We start from the raw sequence: 21,920 nt of genomic DNA, 5'->3' as shown, positions 1-21,920 counted from the left end.
ATGACAGAAATGAATTTCAAGTTCTTTCATATGGAATACAATTTAGAGATACCAAACTAAACCGGAGTCCTAGAATTTTCCATACACTTTCATGCCATGCTTTTGCTCAGCCAGTTTTTTTATTTATCCTTCATGGAAAGCTTTTTTATATCTCAAGACTTGATGCAATGATACTTCCTCTGTGAAACTCATCAAAAATAATTCCTACTATTAATCTCTTTTACTGTCCTACAGCATTGCGCTTATTTTTAGGCTTGCATTTTTCTTCTTCCCTGCCATTATGGCATGAGGTGCTTCAACTAGTTTTGAACACCCACAGAGTCTACCACATCACCGGGCCCCAGTGAATATTTAATAATGTCTGATGCATATGTAAATTCAGTGCTGTGTCTTTAAAAATACCTAAAACATGTGCATTCCATTTTGTATTAATTACTTCTTGATGGTAGTTTCTGGTCTGCTAGTCTTTTACTAATATTGTTCTGATTTTCTATCATTTATTGCTATTATTCATCTTTCTTTGTGAAAATAAATGCTTTGTTCTTCAGGGTTTATGCTAATCTCCTTCCTAACTAGTTAAAAGAAAAAAAAATCAGCAACTGATGCACGTTTACCACTTCATGGTAGTTAACCATGAATGATGATAACAGGAGTGATGGTAAGTGTCACAATATCATTACTATATGGCACACAAGTGCTTGCATAACAGAGTATAACAAACATTAGATGAATAAGTAAAGTTGAGGGTTGCCAGGTTCTTTCAGTTTGGCATGGCTTTCCCAACTTTTTGTTTCACATAAATTGATTTATTTTAATCAAGTCTAGACCTTGAAAACTATACATAAATGCCTAATATGTTGCAATTCTCATCTTGCCACAGAACTTTTAATAATCACAGCTGAAATAGAAAAAGTGCCTCATTGTCAAATGAGTAACTAAATGCAGCCTTTAAAACAAGCAACTGGCTACATTTATTCTGTTGTAATTAGAAAAACAATGAATAGGAAGTTGGGAAAGTTTAGTTCCAACATTTTAATTTGTTCGTGTCTGTCTCCACCTGCTGGCCATCATGAGATAACAACTAAATATTTTTTATGGCATAACTATGTATATATTTTACTTTAATGAATTACTCATTAAGATTTTTAAAATCAGATTCTGATACTGGAAAGATGAGGATGATTGCCTCACAGAACATTGATCTTGTGTTACTGAAATTTGCAGTGGGTCTTCGTGGACCTCCATGTGACCTCATTACATGACAATAAGGCACTAGAGAGTAGAAAGTGATGCTTTCTTATGGAACAATAAGTCACCTGGTGCTAAGGAAAACCTTTACAAATGACTAAATGAGAGGAAAATGCAAGTCAATTTGAATGCAGGTTTTAAGACATCTAATTTCCCTTTTGAAAATGAGACAGCATATAATATTATTTTAGGAGCTGAAATCTAGAATACCTTGAAGTACTGCCATTCCTTAAATTCATTTAGATTGCAGTGTGTAATCATAACTTTGGATCCATCAGACCCCTTTGTCAAGCACTGGTCATACTGCATGAGTTGATTAGCTTCATTGATTCTGAAAAGCTATTTAAAAAAGGAACAGAAAAAAATATCAGAAGTACCTCCATGTGACCTCATTACAAAAGAAATTTAACTCCTATAATTGAACTCAATGAGTATCTTATTTTTTGTATTTTTTTGTGTGTGTTCAGAACTATCTAAGTCCAAGCCAGCAATTTATTTATTTTGCTGTTATGAAAGACCAATATTAACCCTTAAATGATTAAGTTCCTTGGCCTCCTAAATAGATAATGGGTCATTAATTCATATTTACTATGTACCAACAATGTGAGAAAATGAAAAACTGGAAACAGACCTGATAAGTGCCTCACAATCTAATTTAGAGACAAGAAAAATACCCACAAGAAGGAAGTAAGAAAATATATTAGTGAAATATACATTACTGGTGGTAAGATCCCAGTTTATAGAAAAAAAATGTAGATTACTGAATACTATTTGCAAATATAATTGTTCAGGAAATAGATTTACATAGCTGTTGTGGTAACAGAAATATATACCCACACAAGAATATACTTTAACCTCTTATATTAGACATAAATTCTAGATTCTGATTGCTTATGTGAAAACCAATACTACTATAACACCCTCATTTAAGTGAATGTTTTAGCACTGTCAATTTTCACAGACTGTTTTACACTGTCAAAACAAACAAAACTCACAAATTAAAAACCAAACTAAACTCCTGGCAGCTTTCAATGATGACCAATTTAAACACAAAGTAATGTTACTTACCTGGTTCCCTCCCATCCTGTGGCAGGGTCCTAGTTCAACAAAACCTCCATTTGTTTTCCCCATGCTATCAATGCAGTAAGCAGTTTCAAGGCCTCTGATCTAAAAGGCGAACAAAGAATCAAAGAGCAGGCAAAGTTTATTTAGTTTTTAATATGCTCCAACATCAGAGTAAAGGAGTTTCATGTTAAATATGGCTGGTCATAGTGGAAATCTGGGTATGTGTAGTGCCAGGTTATTACTATATATTGTCAGTCTGAATAGTTTATAGCATACCAGACATCTTTGAAATAATTTATGGCCTTGAAGTAAACATTGGAAGACTCATTTCAACTGAGGACCTTGGCCTTGAAATATTTCCCTAAAGTACCACGTAAGACAAAAAAAAAAAAAAAAAAAGAAAGAAAGAAAGAAAGAAAGAAAGAAAAGAAAAACACTCCATTAAGTAGAGTTTCTGAATCAGATAATTCATGTAAATGAGAAGCAAACAGGGTGAAGTTACCTACCCACAGTGGTAACTGATATGGTCCTATCTGGAACAGAATTGGATTTGCAAGGTCCCCCTCCCAAGTGGCTGTGTCAGCACTTTGGGGAGCTGCCTCTGGGGGCCTACAGGCATACGGTATTGGCATGTGGGCCAGGCCGTGAAGCTTTTCGCTGATTATGGATAATGTATGTGAGAAGTAAAGACAGGTTTCATTTTGGAATGCACATTTTCTATAAAAATAACCTTTTTGGATACTGTATATTATATTTCATTATAAATTACTGTAGTATTTGGATAAAATGCTTTATTGTTTCATTCAGCAAGCAAATACACCTACAGTGGAAAGTACTTTTGAAGATACAAAGAGGAGTGAGTTGTGGTCGTAAGGACTCTTAGTCTTGTGGAAAAAGAGAAGCAAGCATTAGGATATAGGTATGTGTATGTGCACGAGGGGACCACTCGCTCCACTTTCAGAGCTGCCCCAGGAATATGTCTTTTATACAGCTAGGGGTTTACCCTCATTCTTTCAGGGAATGCTGAGAGGTGAAGTATAAGGTGCCGGGTGGGTGCCAAAACGGGGAGAGGTTAAACTGAAAATATATTTAAGGATGAGATAATAGAGGACCTAAAATTCCATTCTCTCATTCATGATGCCTGTATCCGTTTATTCATCACATTTCAAGAGAATGCCTTTTTGTGTGCCAGGCACACTGCAGGCTCTGCTACATCAGTGAACAAAACAGATAAAGATCTTCTGTCCCAGGGAGTTTACGTTCTAGGAAGGAAAGAGCAGAATAAAAGCAATAAACATAATTGACAAGTAAATTATTTATTATTTAGAAAATGGTAAGAGCTATAGAAAAAGGGAAAAAGAAGAGCAAGTTAATGCGGAGAGTGCTGGGGAGTAGGTGACAGGGTGGATCTCACTGAGAAAGTGACATTTGAGCAAAGACTTTAGGGAGGTAAGGGAGTCAGCCGTGCAGATGGCAGAGAGAAAGCATTTCAGGCCAAGGACAGTAAGGGCCCCAAGACAAAAAAGCATGCTGGAGTAAGTCTGAGGATGAGTAAGGAGGACAATGTGGCTTGAATGGTGCAGGGACAGTGGTAGCAGATGAAGACAGAGAACAAGCCTGGATTTTGTAGGAATTGGAGGCCATTAGAAAAGACTTTGGCTTCACTCTGAGTGAAATGCAGCGTCACTGCAGGTTTTCTAACAGAGGATGACATGACCTCTCTTACATTTTAAAAAGATCACTCTGGCTGCTGTGTTTATAACAGGCTGTAAACACAGTCTCCAAAGTTAGTCCCAGTAAGAGACGATGGTGGCTCAGAACACAGTAAGAAAGGGATGGATTCTAGATATATTTTGAATTGGATGTAACGTGTGAGAGAAAAGAGGATTCGAGGAAGACAGAGCAGTCAACAAAGGTGGGTTGGGGACGGCAGATAGGAAGTTCAATTTTGGATATGCTGAGATCATGACTATTAGACAAACAAGTGGAGATGTCAAGTAGGCAGTTGGATATACTTGTCTGGGGCCTGAGAGAGAGACCGACTAAAGGCAGAAATTTGAGAGTTATCAGCTATAAAGTTACAAGACTGGAAAAGATCACCAAGAAAATTCATTCCTTTTACATGGAAGGCACTATACTCAATAGGTATTCCAGGAGATTAAAAGATACCCCAAATGGGGTCCTGATCTAATTGGGGAATTAGATACCATTTTTGCCATATGAGAACATAGGGATGAAATAAGGGTATAGAAAAAGAAGGTATTAAAACAAGAAGTGCAGACAAAAAAGTGATTCATTCTTCTTTTACTTGAGTAGATAAGGGAAGGATTCACAGAAGATATGGCATTTAAATTGAGTCTTGACAGATGTGGAGGGCTTTGCTGGGTAGGGAAATGGAGAAGGAATTTCAGGATGAGAGAGAGCAGCATAAGTATCCTTCGTTGGCTTCCTCTTTTACTCCCAAACTCTAAATTTTGGAGTTCCTTAGGGATGGATCCTGCCTTCCCTTTTCTGTCTGTATTTTCTCCTTAGGTAATCTCATTCAGTCCCATAAAACCACCTACCTGCCGATGGCATACGGCACATGAGTAGAAGCAGAACTACAGTTACAAAGACAAGTTTGAAGAAATGAAGAAATAACACATAGATTTGTGCCTTTGTCTGATGTCAAGTATTTTTAGTTACTATTCATTCATTCATTCATTCATTTGGCAAGCACTGTTTGAATGCCTACTAAATACGGGGGTCTCTGTGTTATTCCATTATATCCCAATGATCCAATGATACAAGGTCCTGAAACACAGACAGACTAATTGGGAGACAGAACCGAGTCTTTTTGATGGTGTGGGGAAGAATAAGAAAGGTTTTTCAGTATGGTGATATCTAAGTTAAGAGGAGTAGAATAAATTTGAATTAGCCAAGAAAGGGAGTTGGAATGAGGGGTGGGGGAGTAGAAGGGAGCGGACAATGTTCCAGAAGAGGGAGCCCCACGTGTAATTTTGGGAGGAGAGAATGCAGTGGGCTGGTAGTTGAACTTGTCTGGCAGAAGGGTGGTGGAAGTTACCAGACGGTTTGTATCCAAACTTTTCCCCAAGAATTTTTCTCTTTTACTTATATATTTCCATCTCTTTTACTACATCGTCCCAAACACACATAAACTTTGAGCCCTGAATATTGGCTGATCCTTACCTCTCCCCAGTCAATATTTTTGGGTGGTAAAGGATAGTGTGCGGTGATATCATAAGCTATTTCTTCCATGAACCATTTGAAACTTTTGCAGTTGTGATCTTCTCGAAATTTTTTTAGCTCAGATATATCTCCATATGGTAATGCCTTTGATTCAGGACGACTAGCATAGAAGTAGTCTTTGTATTCATCCCACCAAACCTCTACAACTCTAACATAATTCTGTGAAAAGGAAAATACCACTGTAAAAATAAAAATATTTGGAATGTCATACATAGTCTATCTTAGAGACATGAACTCTGACCAACATATAACAAACTCATTTCAATAGGACCTGGTATTTAATTAAACAACAAAAAGCAAGTGAGCTAATAACTCTAATATGTCATTTGTTAAGGATTAAGATGCCATGCATGTTCAACTAAAAACATATATAGAGAGAATCTGATATCACTGAGATGAAAAATCAGATATTCGAGGATCACATATTTATTCTGATTATAGAGGAAGAAATTGAAGCCTTGAGAGGGTTTATAAGGACTGTATACTGGTTCTCTTTCTCCCAGACAATCTCTTTCTATTAGAGCCACACTACTACTGGTCATGTGTAGATAAAAATCTCATTTTAGAAACCATCATGGAAAACAATAGTTATGTTTAATAAAACACATTTTTGCAGGTGGCTTTGTTAATCTTGTGATAATTATAATAAACCATTTCAGTATAACTAGAAGTAAACAATATTTCCCCCAGCTAGTGCACTTTATGGAAAAGCAGCTAAACAACAATAAAATAAATTGATATTGTGATAACTGACAATGATCTAACTTCTGAGATTTTACTGAATGTGTCATGCATGAATATATGCCATGAAATTTGTACATATTCAATCTATTCCCTTGATTTAGTACATCATGCGTCAGCAAAGTTTTTCTGAAAAGGGCCAGATAGTAAATATTTTGCGCTTTGTGGGCCATCTGATCTGTTGCAATTACTCAACTCCGTTTTGTAGTGAGAAAGCAGCCATAGACAACATGTAAACCAATGGGTGTAGCTGTGTCCAATATAGCTTCATTTATAATAAAAGAGCTGGATTTCACCCGTGGCCCATGGTTTGCCAACTAAATCACCAGTAGGAACAGCTGGCATTTATATTAATTTTTTTCTAGGCTACAAGATAACTATCAAGGGTTGAACATGCCCCTGTAAGAATGTTTCACAGAAGCCCATGGGTTTCTAAGCAGCAGAATCCTAAAAGATTACACAACATTACTGCAAATATTTTGAATCCATATAGTGTCTCTCATCTCTGTGCTGGATATACAGAGGAAACTTAAGACATAGTCCATGACCTCTGGATACTAAAGAAGACAGAGTTAAGTGCACACACATAATGTTATGGCAACAAAAAGGAGGAGGAGTGTTTAATTGTTTGGGGTAAGAGGGCCAGAGGGCATCACAGAGGGGCCTTGTGTAGCTCAGTCTTGAAGAAGTTAATTAGGGTGGGAATGATAATCGGGTTCAGGGAAAAACAAATAAAGCAGGAGAGATAATGGTACATTTGGAGCCCTGCAAGTAGTTTATAATAACTGGACGCAAGTTTCACTGAGAGAAAACCTGCCTCAGTTTCCTCTTTTAAGATGAGAATAATTATAGTTTTTTTACCCTCATAATATGTTGTGAAAATTAAGAAATTAATTGATTTAGGGCATTTAGAATTGTGCCTGGCACATAGTAAGCACTTAATAAGTGTTAATTATTATTAATTAATATAATATTACCAATAATATTATGTTTTAAGGACTTGAATTTTATCCTCGAGATGAGAGCTATCAAAAGATTTTAAGCAGATAACTGACATCAGTTGTAAGTTTTAGGAAAATAACACTGGTGGCGAGTGGATGGAGGAAGGACTGAAGGGGATGAGTTTGATGGCAGAGTCAGGTGGGGAGACTATTTAATATCCGTAGGAGAGGTGTGGAGGCCTGCACTAAGCATGGGAATGGGTGGGTTTAAGAGATATGTATGAGGTAGAATCATCAGTGCTTATAAGTGAGGGGAATAGGACAAACTCTAACATGCCCCTAAAGTTCATTCCTGGGTGAACTGAGAATATAGGAAACAGAATAGCTTTTGGAAAAAAGTTTAAAAAGTTCAGCTTTCACTTTTTTCAATGTTGAGTTTGAAATATCTGTTGGGGACATCCAAGAGGGTAAATTCTAGCAGATGTAAAGGTTCAAAACTCAGAGGAAACAAAAGGGCTGGAGAAATAGACAAGGGGCCCTTGGCACATGGTAGTTGAAATGGATGTTGCTAAAATTGGAGAACATAAAGTGCATGGCACACACTAGGCACTCCATTAAGTATATGCTGAATGTTACATTTGTTGGATAGTTTGAATGGTATCTCCTGTTAATTTTTAGAACGGATGAGTCTTTTCCTCTCTCATCTCTTTTCCTTTCCTCTGCAGCATAGACCTTCTTGAATCAGTGTATGACTTGTCATTAGTCCTTCAATGATTGTGGGCCCCAATTCCAAGAGAAGGTTCTTTTTCCTGCAACACCAGTCAGGTCTAGTGTTAATTTTGGTGCTACCTCTGTATTGTCATAGGTATTTTAATCTCACTCCCTGTTGTGACAGCTGGGACTCCACTTGGTCATTCCTAAGATAATTTGCCAGTTAGAAATCTATATTGGTTCTTAAGTCTAGCTTGTCTCTGCTCTGTTTTGTGAAACATCCCAAGCTGTATCTACAGCTAATGATTGAACTGTCTTCTGCTTTTGACTTTGTTAAGGGCTCCAGAAAACAAGGAGTATCAGAAACCACAGGCCCCTCTTAGAATTTATGAAAGCAGCCCGACCAAAGAAACTTCAAAATGGCTTTGCTATGGATAAGGGCCTCCATCCTTCGAGCAGTGGGACATTTGGCCTCCTGTGGGAAGCTTCCTTGGTTTGTTCCAGAACTGCAGGTGCTAGCCCTGAGAGTGCCTAGTATGTGACAGAATGTCAAAGAGCTGGGTAACCCCACAATGGCCAGGCAATCACTGGATCAACGGCATATCCTTCACCATGATATTGCTTCTTCAACTACCCTCCCCAACTAAACACTCCTGTTCTCTTGGAATAAGGTGTCTAGAATGTATCTCATTTTAGAAACTTAAGAGAGAGAAACACTGTATATAATGGTGAGAATAAACAAAGAAGAAACTAGAATTGTGATTTAATTTTCCAATAGCTGTGAGTGGGGAAGAAGCCAGGGAGGACCCCTTCCCACTAAAACAGCCCTGTTTAGGGATACCCTTTAAGTTAAAGTTGCATTTTTTTTTCCCTGTAGGCTTTTGAGTTTTGATAAAATACAGATTATCCATCTTAGTTCTACATCTTTGGTACAGGAGATATGATTTTGATTAATAAATGGTTCATATTGTACTATTATTCATTATAATAAAAGAATATGGATGTCTCAATGAAAAATGTCACGATGTAATTGTCCTCCATCTTATGTGAGAGAGATGGGAGAATCTGAAGGGAGACTGCAACTGGAAAGAGGATATTTAGATGAATTTATAAATCTTTGAGGGACAAAAGACATTAATTATAAGCAATGTTCAACAACTTGATTTTTTAAATACACTAACTCCTAATATGATTTTTAAAAACCAAACAAAATATTTTACACTAGGTGTGAAGAGCAGAAGCTGGTATTTTCCTTTCAACTACTTACGTACAAAAGTAGTAGTCGGTTCCGAATTGAGATGTCTTCGTGGAAGACACTCAATTTTAGAATTTTAATCAGAATGTGGTATAAACAAATAATCTTTAAGAACAAACGATACTTCATGAATCAACTTGGTCTTAGTTAAAGGAGGAGGACAAGCATGATGGCTGAAAAGATTTACTCCATTCAGTGAGTGTACATTTGATACATGAATACTACAGCATGTGGTAATAAATGTTAGTTCCCATATCTTTTCTCCTTTTAGTGAACGACTCACTCTTTAAGAGTTGGCGAAGACCCAACATAACAGGTGAGGATTTCCTTGCCAGCCCTCAAGACGGTAGATGTGTCCCACACGAGACAAGGACAAACAATAATTTGCCACCGCATGCCATATCTACCAAGGAAAAATACCACGTGGAAGTTCTTTCAAATGCAAAAATTTGTCTTATATATTTAAATACAACATCTAGATTAGATAAAACGTCTACAGGGAATTAATAAACTAAACAAATCATACAATACATGAGTTAAAACTCATATAACAAGACAATAAGAAATATAAACTGATACTAAGAAGCCTCTATTTTAAACGTAGCTCTAGCAACCTTTTCCTCATGTAATCTTGCAAAACATGCAGATTCTTTATTCCTAACATCACTTACCATTTCCATTGCTAATATATTTCCCACCTGGGTGATTATTACAAATAACCTCCTAGCTGGCTTCTTCACCCCCAGCTTCTCTCTCCTCAACTCTATTCCTTATTTATTGCAAGCATATCATTCTAGCTGAAGAAGGGAAGCTTTAGGTCATGTTATTCTTTTCCTTAATATCTTTGATGGTTCCCTATTGTTTATCACATTAAGTAAAAACCTCTTAGCTCAGCATTAAAGGCTCTTATCGATATGGTCCTAACGTACCTGTCCACTTTATCTTCTTACATGTCTTCCTTACTCATGCTGTCTGATTCTGCCAATGTGCTCTTGCTTCTTGAATATATTCTTTATGTCCCCCACCCCATACTTTCCCCATTCTATTTGCCTAGAAGTTCCCCCCACCTTCCCTTTATTTCTGCGTATTGCTATCATGCCCATCTTTCTAGCCCTGCCTAAATTCTGCCTCCAGCATGATGCAGTTTATTAATCATGCCAACTAAATGTCATTCTGCCTTCTTATTGTACTATGCACTTAGATATATTCTAATCCCTTCTTATCAGCTGTTAGCTCCTTGAAAGCAAGGACTTAGTTACTCCCCTTCTATCCCTCACACTGGTGAGTACAGGGCATTTAAAACAAGAGGTAATAAATATCTGTTTAACTCAAATTCTGATACAGTTCTCTCTCTCTCTTTTGGAGAAGGGGGGGTTGGAACACAGAAGGTAATATTGCTCAAGGACTGCCTCAGCAACAGGGGAGATGCTGCAGGAAGACAGTTCCAATGTCAGTCTGAGGATGCACAGTCATGTTGGAATCTGCTTCTGTCTTGAATCATCATGTCCTATAGTGATAAAGGGTGACTATGTCAGTGGATGGTCAAACTGTGGCCCCAACACATGCAGATTCCCAAAAAGGGCTTCTATAATAAAAATCTCCAGTGTATACAAAGCCATGGGGTATGGGGGTGAAGAAGGGGCAGGTATTTTAATTTCTGAAGGTTGCAGGCCTCAATTTTGAGCTGAGCCATGTAAATATGCGGTAAGTTTGGAGTTTCCCTTTTGCCTTATTTTTCCCAAAAGGCATACATTTTTGTTAGTCACTCCTTATACTTTGGAGAGATGCATTATACATTTTTTTTTCCAAAGAAACAGCCTTATCTAAAAAGTCACAAAAGTCAGTAACTGCTTAGAAAACTGCATTTGCTTAAATGAAATGTTACCTTGTATGAGATCTCAAAGTTTTCACCACCCCAAATCTGGAGACCTGGATCATAGAGACCCAGTTCAAAGAAGAACTCTCGTTCAATGGCAAATAATCCTCCAGCCATGGCTGGGGACCTAAGAAAAAGAAACAATGCAATAACTATTAAAAACAAACCCAATGTCCTTACAATGGACAAGCCTTTGGAATACAGCCTAAACAATGCATGGAAGAGGCAAAACTGATGGCCATACATTAGGAAATTATAAAACCTTCACAAAACAATGTTAATAATTCCTTAATGAATTTACCACAATTTCCAATAGTTACAAATTTGAGCACTGCTTCATTTCACCATTAGAGGGCACCTTGATATCTTTAAAAATCAAGCTTTAGTTTTAGTTAAAAAAAAAAAAAAGAATTTTCTCTCTTTTCACTCCTAAAAACACTGAGGCATACAGCCGTCCGTGGTCTGCTAACTGTTCCTAAAGTGATTTATGAGTCACTCTGGGATGAACAAAACCATACACCATGGAAGTAGTCTGTCATTTTTTAATTTTATAGCTCAGGGACTTGCCAAATAAGGGTGTAAATCATTGTGGAACAGCCACAGTTCATTCAGAGTTTGCAAATGTTGCACAGAAGCGACACAGGAGAATCAGACACAGCTATTTACTGTGTCAGGAGGTAGGAGTGCAAAAGGGTGATCTGTGGGGCCTCTTGAAATGGGATCTTGAATTTGGTACTTTTTAGGGACAAGAGAAAAAAAGATTTGGTAGCTTTTTAGAGATAAGTCACTCCTACTATTGGGAGATGTGATAGGTGAAATAATTTTCATCCTGCTCCCTGTTCTCCAAAAAATAACTGATTATTAATGAATCATGATTCTTACGTAGATTCCTCTATTACGATACCTTCATGATCATCACACCTAATATCCAATCTCTCCCTATTGGAGTCCTATTGATTTCACCTTGAAAACATATGCTGAATCTGTCTCCTTTCCAACTTCACTGCACCACTCCAGACGAAGACACCATTGCTTGGGCTACTGCAGTATCTCCCTAACTTGTTTTCTTTAGTCTACTGTGCCCCTGCCCCACCCAAATACAATCATAGCAAATCCACAGCAGCCAGAATAAAATCCTCAATATGGCCTGTGTGAGGTCAGCTTCTCCCCACCCTCACAGCTCACCTGGCCTCACCTGGCCTCATTCCTCTAAATGAGCTCTTCACTGCTCTGCTCTCACCTCGAGAATGCCAAACTCCTTTCTGTCCCCGGGCCGGCTCCTATGCCATCCATTCTCCTGAGATGTTCTTCTTCTTTCTCCTTAAGGTTGTCTCCTCATCTTTCAGGTCTCAGTCTATATGACACTTCAGCAGGGAGGCCTTTCTTGATCCTCTATGCTGGATAAGGTTCTCTTCCCAAAGTCCCATGCACCTGTACTTTTTTTCCATATTGCTTATCACAGTTGCTTTCCAGAGTTATTTGTGTGTTATTTGTTATATCTGTCTTGCCCTCTATATTTTAAGTGCCATGAAGGAACATACTTTTTAAAATTTATCTCCAGAAAATAGTGTCTGGTACATAGTATAAGCACTCAATAAATATTTTTTGAGTGGATGAATAATGAATTGAGCGATATTCTCAATACTAAAGGAAAATTACATCTGAGGAAAGTCTTTCTTTCATTCATTTTCTTCATAAAGTAAGCTGCTTAACTCAGTAAGCAGCATTATTACATTTTTAGTTATTTATAGTGTAACATTTATTTTACTGTCATTTAAAATTACTCTACAATAACTGTGCCTGACTTTTAAAACTACTCCTACTCATCTCAGTATATATTGAAAAATGCATCTTAACATGAAAACCATGAGTTATTTTAAGGGAAAGCTCCCTTAAATTTTTTTAGCTCACATTAAAAAATTTTCTTTTCTATCACATGGAATTGTTAGAAATATAAAGGTAATCAGCACCCTTAATTTTTTCTCCCAGCAGTGGATTCCTGGACTATTGAGAGTAAGAACTCCAAAATGAAAATTTGGAAAGTATCAAATAAGGCTTAAAGTTCTATAATTTCCTTATGTTTGCCATTTCAGTGAGAAGCTAATGTATCTTTATATCATGATATGCCCAAATCCCACCAGCATTTCCATGACATTGGAAGCACATTCCTAAAACAGAGCTCTCCCATTCCTAAAACACTGTCTCCCTAAAACAGTGTAACAGGGAGACAGAGACCAAAAGCAGAACCATAAGATCAGACAAATAAAATTAGACACATTCAAGAAAGGCCTACACTAGAACATTTCATTCGGGGTCACATTTCTGAAAGACATTAAAAAAATGTCTTTCCAATTAAAAGAACAAAGGAGTAGAGTAGCCTAAAATGTTCTATTTGAAGACCATAAGAAGGTTTAGTTTCTTTTTAATCAATGCTTTTCTGAGAATGAAGCAATAAAGGGTGCTACGTAACATTTTCCAAAGTCATGCATTTTTATTCATCAGATATAACAGACAAGATTAGTATTCAAGAGCTAGCAGATAAAACAAAAGGGAGGAAAAAACAAAAATCTCTTGCTAGTGCCTGTTATTGTTAACATTACAACCAAGGCATCAAAGTGGAAATAATAGTCTTGGATTTTAAGTAATTTATGTATTTTAAATTTATAGAATGACATTATTGCCCAAAGAATAAAATTTGTTGTCTAGTCTCTTAGGATGGGATAGCAAAGATTTTTTTATTTTTCACTTGTACTTGGAACTAGTGCCATATAACACTGATTTTTTTCCCCAAAGCAAAAGTGTAATTCTCAGCAGCGGAGCTTGCATTTAGGATAAAAGCAATTACAAATAAACAAATGTGAATTCAAAGCTCTGAAGTAGTCAGTGCAAGGAAAGAAGCCCTTTTGAATCTGAGACAGTGTCTATAATTTTAGCAACATTTTAGCCTGGCAGTAGGTTAGTAGGTTAGCAGCTACTGGAGAAAAGAAAAATATGTAAGTGATTTAGTGATTACCGATACGGTTCAGTTTTTGTCTTTCTCTTTGTCTTCTCTTGACTGGTCAGAGGCACCCGTTTCCAGAGCATACTCCAATCCCATGCTCCTCGGGCATACCCATCTTCATCACCACCCCCTTGGGGTACAATTTCATATGTGTTGCCATTTATGACATCTATAATCGGCACAGTGCAAATGGTTCTGTATTGGGTTGATGATGGTAGCAAAGATGAAATGGAAGGGTATGTATAGGCCCACATATTTATACGAGGTCATGAGGAAGGAAAAGAAAAAGTACTTAGATAAACAAACATTCAATGTAAGAAAATAAGGTAATAATCTTTACCGATAGGGTTCAGTTTTATGTTTTCTTTTGGCCTTTTCCTTGTGGCTTAGAGGAATACGTTTCCATAGTAAACTCCAGTCCCAGGCCCCTCTGGCAAAACCATCTTCATCCCCACCTTGCTGTGGTTCAATGGAATAATCATTCCCATCTATGTAATCTATTAGAGGCACAGTACATGTAGTTCTGAAACATTTACAGAAAATGAAAAAGCATTTAAGAACCCAAAACTTACTAGTTTAGCCTGCCTAACTACATTCCTCTATTTGTTTGTTTGTTTTGTTTTGCATTAGAGGACCTTAATATCCAATGAGAAGTAAATGACTGTTCCATAAAAGTCAAGGAGCCTGTTTGTAAGGGAAGACTGGAGGCGACTTTTCCCCAGGCTTATAGACAAAGAGCAGTGTCACTGAACTTTGCAGTGTTTTCTCCTTTTCACTTTGGTGACCTACAGGTAATTTTCTTTTGGAAATTTTGCAGTATCTATGAGATTTTTCTACCTGTTATTTTCCGTCCCTATTGCCTATTTAAAAAATATATATATATATTTGTGTGTGTGTGTGTGTGTGTGTGTAACTCTGTGGATATGTATAGACAGACAGTACTTGCCACACTGTTAGCAGTTCTCTCAACTTTTTATTGCTTTCTATTTCTCTGGAAGCAGTTATTATGAAAATGTTGTTTCAGTACTTTCACTCTTTGTCGCCTCCTTTTATTTCATAAAATAACTTTTATTGCAAAAAAATGTACGGTATTCTTGCTTTTTAAAAAACAAACAAGCAAAAAATGCCTCAAAACCTGAGAATTTGGAGTGAAAAAAATCCTTTGTATTTGGGCTTCATGAAAATGCTAGTACTACATTACAAAGATAATCTGGTACCGTTTGCTTGACTGCTCATTTTATCAGAAAGGATTTTAGAATTCATTTCTTGAAATGGACATCGCAGCCTTTCATAATCACGTTAAGGTGTTTTTTGGATGTTTAGAAACCAAGATGAAGAGAAAAACCTGTGGGGTATGGCACTTGGATATGGAGGAAGTAGATTTGAGAAGGGTGTGGTACTCCTTCTGGACTATGAACTTCTATGGGACAATGCAGAGTCACTGTAGGTTATGTGGGATCCCTACAGGACTCTGAAAAACTACTTCCTCACCACCCTGAAGGACTGCTAGTATTCACCCAGAGAGAGGAAAGTCAGATTTCTCTTTCTTCACTTCCTATCATTCTCACATTGTAAAATAAATGGTGGAATGTAAAGCAGAGAGACCTCAGTTTAATAATTCATTAGCTATCTGATTTGGGGAAAATTACTTAATTTCTTTAAGCCTCAGTAACTTCTTCAATGAAATGGAGCTAACAATATCTATCTTGCAGGGTTGCTGTGAGGATTAAATCAGATAGCATGTGAAAAATGTTTTTGATAGACCTACAGCATTAAATCCTCTGACGACAGCTACACCAGGGGAAGTGGGCAGTTCTTCCTTTGACTCATGGGTTCGCCACAGCGACGTCTTATTTTTCTAGACTCTGAAATAGTCAGAATTCTAGAATAGAAGCAGGGATACTTCTGGATCTAGGAGATTGATTCTGCCTTCTATAGTTCCAGAAATATCTGGAAATCTTCTGGTGGTCACCGTATTTCCACAGAATAGCTATTTTTAATCTTTAAAGTTTCTATAGGAACCCAAAGATTTCACACAACAGCTAGTCCTCAGCATCTAAAGTAATAATTTAAAAGGGCATAAAAAAACAATGCTCTAATTTTAAAGCATGCTCTTTCAAGTCTTTAGAACTCTTACTACAGTTTAAAGGGGCAATTAATATTACTCTTAAAGCAAGTTTCTGGAGATAGAGGAAGTCACTTTAACAACCCCAACTGCAAGGTGGTTCTAGAATAAGACACCCTAGACATCCCAAATACCTGACTCCCCATGTGTGAATCAGCCCTAAGTATCAGTATAGCTCCACCCAAGGACATGACTGACTAGCTGAATGATAACACGTGAACACAACACTTGATGCACTGAATAGAACTGGAACCAGAAAAATGTGGATATTATTTGTCCTTCTAGGAGGAGATTTACTTTTCAACCAAGAAAGAAAAAAAAGCAAGGTAATGTTACCTGTCCTTAGATATGGGAGCTACAAGTGGTGCATACCAGTTCACTGCCACCTCACAATGAGCATCAAGGTATATCAAAACCTTAAAAAAAGAAAGGCAGGGTGAAAGAATACTCCTTAAATATGATACATCATATATCATGCACAATTTAAAATCAGATGCTAATAAAAATTAGCATTATAGTCAATTCTGACACAAAAGTTACCAAAGATTGCATTCTCATTTCAATTTTAAAAAATGCTTAAGGGTGATTAAAAATGTATATGGTCTTTGATTGTATAAAAATGTAGCTTATGAGGGGTGACAATGTGATTGGGAAAACCACATGGATCACACTCCCCTTTGTCCAGTGTATGCATGGATGAGTAGAAAAATGGGGGCAAAAAAAAAAAAAAGGCACACAGTGTCTTTTTTACTTTAATTGTTCTTTTTCACTTTAATTTTTATTCTTATTATTTTTGTGTGTGTGGTAATGAAAATGTTCAAAAATTAATTTTGGTGATGAACGCACAACTATATAATGGTACTGTGAACAACTGAATGTGCACTTTGTATGACTGTATAGTATGTGAATAATATCTCAATAAAATTGAATAAAAAAATGTATATGTTCTTTTAGTTACCAAATCCAAAATGGTGACATTGTAGACATCAAATGTTTCCTACCTGTCCAAGTTTAGCCTTCTGAGCACCAATACTTCGTGCTTGAATTAAACCTTCTCTTCTTTCATTTCGAAATAACTTCACCAGGCCATTCCACAGCTTAATATAGTCTTCTAGTTTTTCTTTTAAGTGTTCTATGAATAACAGAAGTTCAATCAACATTATAAGTTAAATGTATGTATATAAATTAATTAAACTATTACTTTCCCATGAAACAGGAATGGGTAACAGGTGCTTTGGGCAGTCAATAATTTTAAACAGATCAGACTGGCTGTTTAATCTACAAAGAAGTAAGGTAAAGTGTGTTATTTAAGTTAGATTTTGAGCTTAAGATGCCTAATAGAGAACTGATTAGCCTGATAATTATCAAACAACCCTCTAAATGTTAAATTAAGTGATGACTGCCAACTGACAGTTGAGGCTAAGATATGTTAATTTTTTTAAAGTTCACATGTTAATATCAAACCTAAATGCTTTCAAGCCAACATTCTGTTTACTTTTGGCAGAAGCAATGGTTCAAGATTTCTGGAGATACATTATCTATCAATAACATTATGACTTCACTGGAATCCACTATAGAGTACTGTTTATTTAACATTTGTTTCTGGGCCATCTTTCTTTAACCAAAATCAGTGGTGAAGACTGAACGTAGCCCTGGTGTGATGAGAATGGGTCCTATCAAGTTGGCAAGTAACAATCAAAAGATACCATTTTCTCTGAATTGTAAGCATTGACAAGTCTATATATACTAAAAAAAGTTGTTTGTTTGTTTGTTTGTTTTGCAATTTGGTAGAGGAAATTTTGTGTTATAAAAATCAGACATGTTTGCCAAAGTTTTCCTCTTGGCTCCCTGTTGCAAGAGAATAGCTTTTGTTTATATTACTGTGAGCCCAAGAAATTGGCTGCTACAGCTGTAACTAGCTCCTGGATACTTCAGAGATTTTTTTTTTTTAATGCATTTTTTTTATTGTGAACTTTAACATACGTACATAACAGTGATAACTTTCAAAGTATGATTTAATAAGTAGAGAGCACATTTCAAAGAATGTCATAGGTCACAGTTCCACAACTTCAGCTATTTCCATTACTGTAAAATATAACATATATACACTATTAACTTTCAATGTACAGCTCAATAAGCCATTATATAGGTAATTTCAAAAACTGTTATGGGTTACAGTTCCAGAGTTCTAGTCAAAGATGCTTTTGAGGACACAAAAATTATTATAAAATTGTTTAAACAATGACCCATGAATACAAAAACAAAAAACAGCTGTATTTAGAGAAGGACAAGTGGTTCTTCAAATTTAGAATCTTGTTTAAGATGGGCTCAAAGGGAATAATGAATCAAATGACTTCTGGCTTCTTTGGGAGCTCACACTGTGGAGGTAAAGTGTATTAGTGTTCAAAATACTCACCACCTCTCCTTGGGGGATGATTAGCCTTCCCAACCCACTGATACAGGATGGGGTCACGTGACTTGCTGTGGCCAATGAGATGTGGGTGGCAATGGCACAGACACTTGTGAGCTGGGGCATCAAGGGATGGCCTGTGCTTCCCCACGTCTCTCCCTTCCCTCTGCTCAGACACAGGCAGAGTCAGAGATCAGGCTGCTCTGTGAGCCCGTGCGGGAGTGAAGGAGATGGGGCAGGTCAGGTCACCCGCAGTGAGCATGTCCCATGAGTGAGAGGTAACCCTTCACTGAGGGTTATAGTACACGAGTTGCAGTTTGCCCTGGCCCCACGTGGCCTCAGCTGCCTCATGCATGTGGGGAGAAGCATGTGCTCTGTTGGAAGGCCCCAAACCTTGGTTAGGGAGGACACGGTAATTTTCAGAAACCCAAGTGTTATTATCAGTGTCAGTTCCTTTATATGAGTATGTTGTCTTTACAAGAAAAACTATGATAAAGTTTTTACCTTCTGAAAATATTTGGGAAAGAACAAATCAAATTTTCACTCAGGTCAGATTAACCAAACACTGTATGATTTTACTGAGGACAGGGCTGACAGATTTTAAGGTTGTTTTGAAATTGGGAAAGCTCAAGATCTACTGTACTTCTGTTCAAGGGTAATACAAGTGTCTCCCTGCATACTCTAAGCTAAGCAGACCCCGTATGTGACTGCCTTCAAAATGTATTACAAGAGACTGAACATTTGATATTTCTAACAATAGAAGCACTGATCATAAAAGCATGAAAGCACAATGGACAGATGTCCAAAACTGTCCAAAATTCAGTTCTCCTTTTCTTGGATGAAGCAGTTACCTTAGGATGGCTGCTTTTTGGTGTATCTCCACATTTTTTATTTATTTATTTTTTAGCAAATGCTAAGCTTTCACTTGTTTCAATAACATTGGGATCTTAAAATCAGAATAATCCTAGATGTGGGATTTCTTGAAGTTAATGTGTAAGTTCAGATTTTATCTAAATCTAAAATATTGTTGGTCCCAACAATATCACTTTAAAACATATTTTCAAATATTTGTTGTCAGAGAGACAGGAATAGTATTCTTAATGAAAACATTCCTGTCATAGAAAATTGCTGCCAAGATAAGATGCCTAAGTTAACGCATTTGGCGTGACTAAAATTTTAAAGCTATATATTCTCTAGTGTAATTAAAAGCGAATAGTTGGAAAAAAAAAGTTACTAGTTGCACAAACAGCAGGGGAAGAGGACTAGACACCCACATTTACTTTCCTTATTTATGTTAACACGTGTACAGGATCAAGATTCTGGTCACGTCCTCACAAATACAGCAGAGGTTTAACTCATATCTAGCCTGTCCAGAGTTCTAAATTAAGTTGTGGAGGAAGCTTTTATAAAGTCACAAAATTTTGAATTGTATTTTCATGCTACCCACGATCTTTTTTTTCTAATATTATATTTAGTGGTATTACTACTTATACACAAAAATTGTCTGTAAATGTATTTGTCAAAATCAAATATCCTATTGACTACTGGGTGGCCTGAGCTCTTTTGGTCAGTTTTACAAGGTTGCAATTCATTTTTGTGGCAACAAAAGAAGAATAAATAAATATCCAGGATTTTGATGGTCGCAGTGCAATTACATTTTTATTTGGCAGGCTGATTTGGGTCTGAACTGTAGCAATTATCTATCTTTTGATATTTATGTCATTTAGAAAACATATTCACTTTACAATAATATATCTATTTAAAAGAAAAAATTAAAATTAATTTAAAAAAAAACCCACTTATCTGGAAAATCTGCTCAATTTCTCTCTTGCCAAGTGGGATCAAGACTAACCAATGCCTCCCTAAATGCTATAATAGCTGGCTCCTTAAAAAGAATAAAAAATAAAACAGATATTTTCCTTTTATTCAATATCCTAAATCAAATTTAGAATAAAATAAGCTTTAACAGATGCTTCGTATTTTAATAAAAATAGCCCATGTTTTTTGGTCAAATACATCATTTAAATGCAAAATACAGACTGTGAAATAGGTGTATGAATTTCAGTTTGACAAGTATGGACGGACCTTCACGTAGTATCACAATATACATGCAATTGCATTTTTCAGTCTTTTAATAAGTTACCTCTATGACTAAATTTTTTATAAAATCCAAAGACCAAAGAATTGGTATTGTGTAAAGATAGTGGTTAAATACCCAGACTTATGAGCCTGTGGATTTGGATCCAGCTGTTTATTACTAGCTTTCTGACTGATAGCAAACTAATTAACATCTCTGAGCGTCCTATGTAAAATGGAGATAATAATACCCTTTGCCTAGTGTTATTGTCAGGATTAAACAAAGTAATTCTTAGATAATGCTTGTTGATTTAAGAAAAATCAATAGATGGTAACTATTAATTTTTACAGACTAATTATTCTGAGATCACATTTTTCAATTACTAATAATTAACTTATTTTATAGACAAAATGTTAATTGTATACCATTACCTTTATTACTGAAATCATCAATTAACACAATTTCTGCTAAATATTTTCTTGGAGTCCTTTTAATTACACTGTGGACTGTTCTCATGAGGGTTGACCATCCTTCATTATGGAAGACAATGACAACACTGGAAGTGAGCAGGTTTTCATCATAATGCCAATACCTGCATCTGCAAAGGAAAATTTCATCATATTTATTTAGGGGAAATCTATTGGTTCCAAACTTACCATGATTATATCTTCTGGTTGGATTAAATATAATTGACTTAACTAAGGTAAGTGAAGTAAAAAATATAAATTAACCATTCATATTCTAACAGAAACACAAGACAGAAGAGAGAAGCTACTATGAGATGAAGTCACTCCCAGACAAAGCTAGTTCCTAACCAACTTGTATTTGTTTGATAAAGAGAGCTAATTTATGAATTTATTATTCTCAGCTAGGGATGCTTAAGACATTACAGCTACCAGTTCTTCTTTTCTCTCATGACCTACATCTTTCTTTATTTTCCTTTTTGAAACTTGAGTTTTTGGTGCAAGGGAGTTATTTCACTTGCTGTGAATAAAGCACTGTGTAACTGTGTTTGAAAGCTTTCTGTTCTAAATAGCTAAATTATTTAGGAAAAAAAAAAGCAAATGGGCTGAACTGTGGCATAAGCAAAGTTCTAATGTTGCTTAGAGCTATTAGATTGACTAAAGAATGATATTTAGCTGGTCTGTAAGAAACTGCTTGAAACAACTGTAACAGGAATGAAGTTGCCAGAAACCTTTTCCTAATCAGAAGAAAACAAAA

General features: G+C 36.4%; 1 protein-coding gene across 1 annotated transcript in view; it reads right to left on the bottom strand.

Annotated features, from left to right (window-relative positions):
* GALNT7 (polypeptide N-acetylgalactosaminyltransferase 7) overlaps nt 1–21,920 on the bottom strand; it is a 155,034-nt gene that overhangs the window by 4,417 nt on the left and 128,697 nt on the right. The window contains 10 exon segments of the mRNA XM_037831018.1: nt 1,459–1,587; nt 2,317–2,415; nt 5,503–5,721; nt 9,490–9,529; nt 9,531–9,613; nt 11,096–11,213; nt 14,428–14,610; nt 16,549–16,628; nt 17,214–17,344; nt 21,131–21,297. Coding sequence (XP_037686946.1) covers nt 1,459–1,587; nt 2,317–2,415; nt 5,503–5,721; nt 9,490–9,529; nt 9,531–9,613; nt 11,096–11,213; nt 14,428–14,610; nt 16,549–16,628; nt 17,214–17,344; nt 21,131–21,297 — 1,249 coding nt within the window.

Source organism: Choloepus didactylus, chromosome 3, assembly GCF_015220235.1.
Source record: "Choloepus didactylus isolate mChoDid1 chromosome 3, mChoDid1.pri, whole genome shotgun sequence".
Taxonomy (NCBI): domain Eukaryota; kingdom Metazoa; phylum Chordata; class Mammalia; order Pilosa; family Megalonychidae; genus Choloepus; species Choloepus didactylus.
The sequence above is the reverse complement of the archived record's forward strand: the minus strand, read 5'-3'. Positions and strand labels throughout refer to the sequence as shown.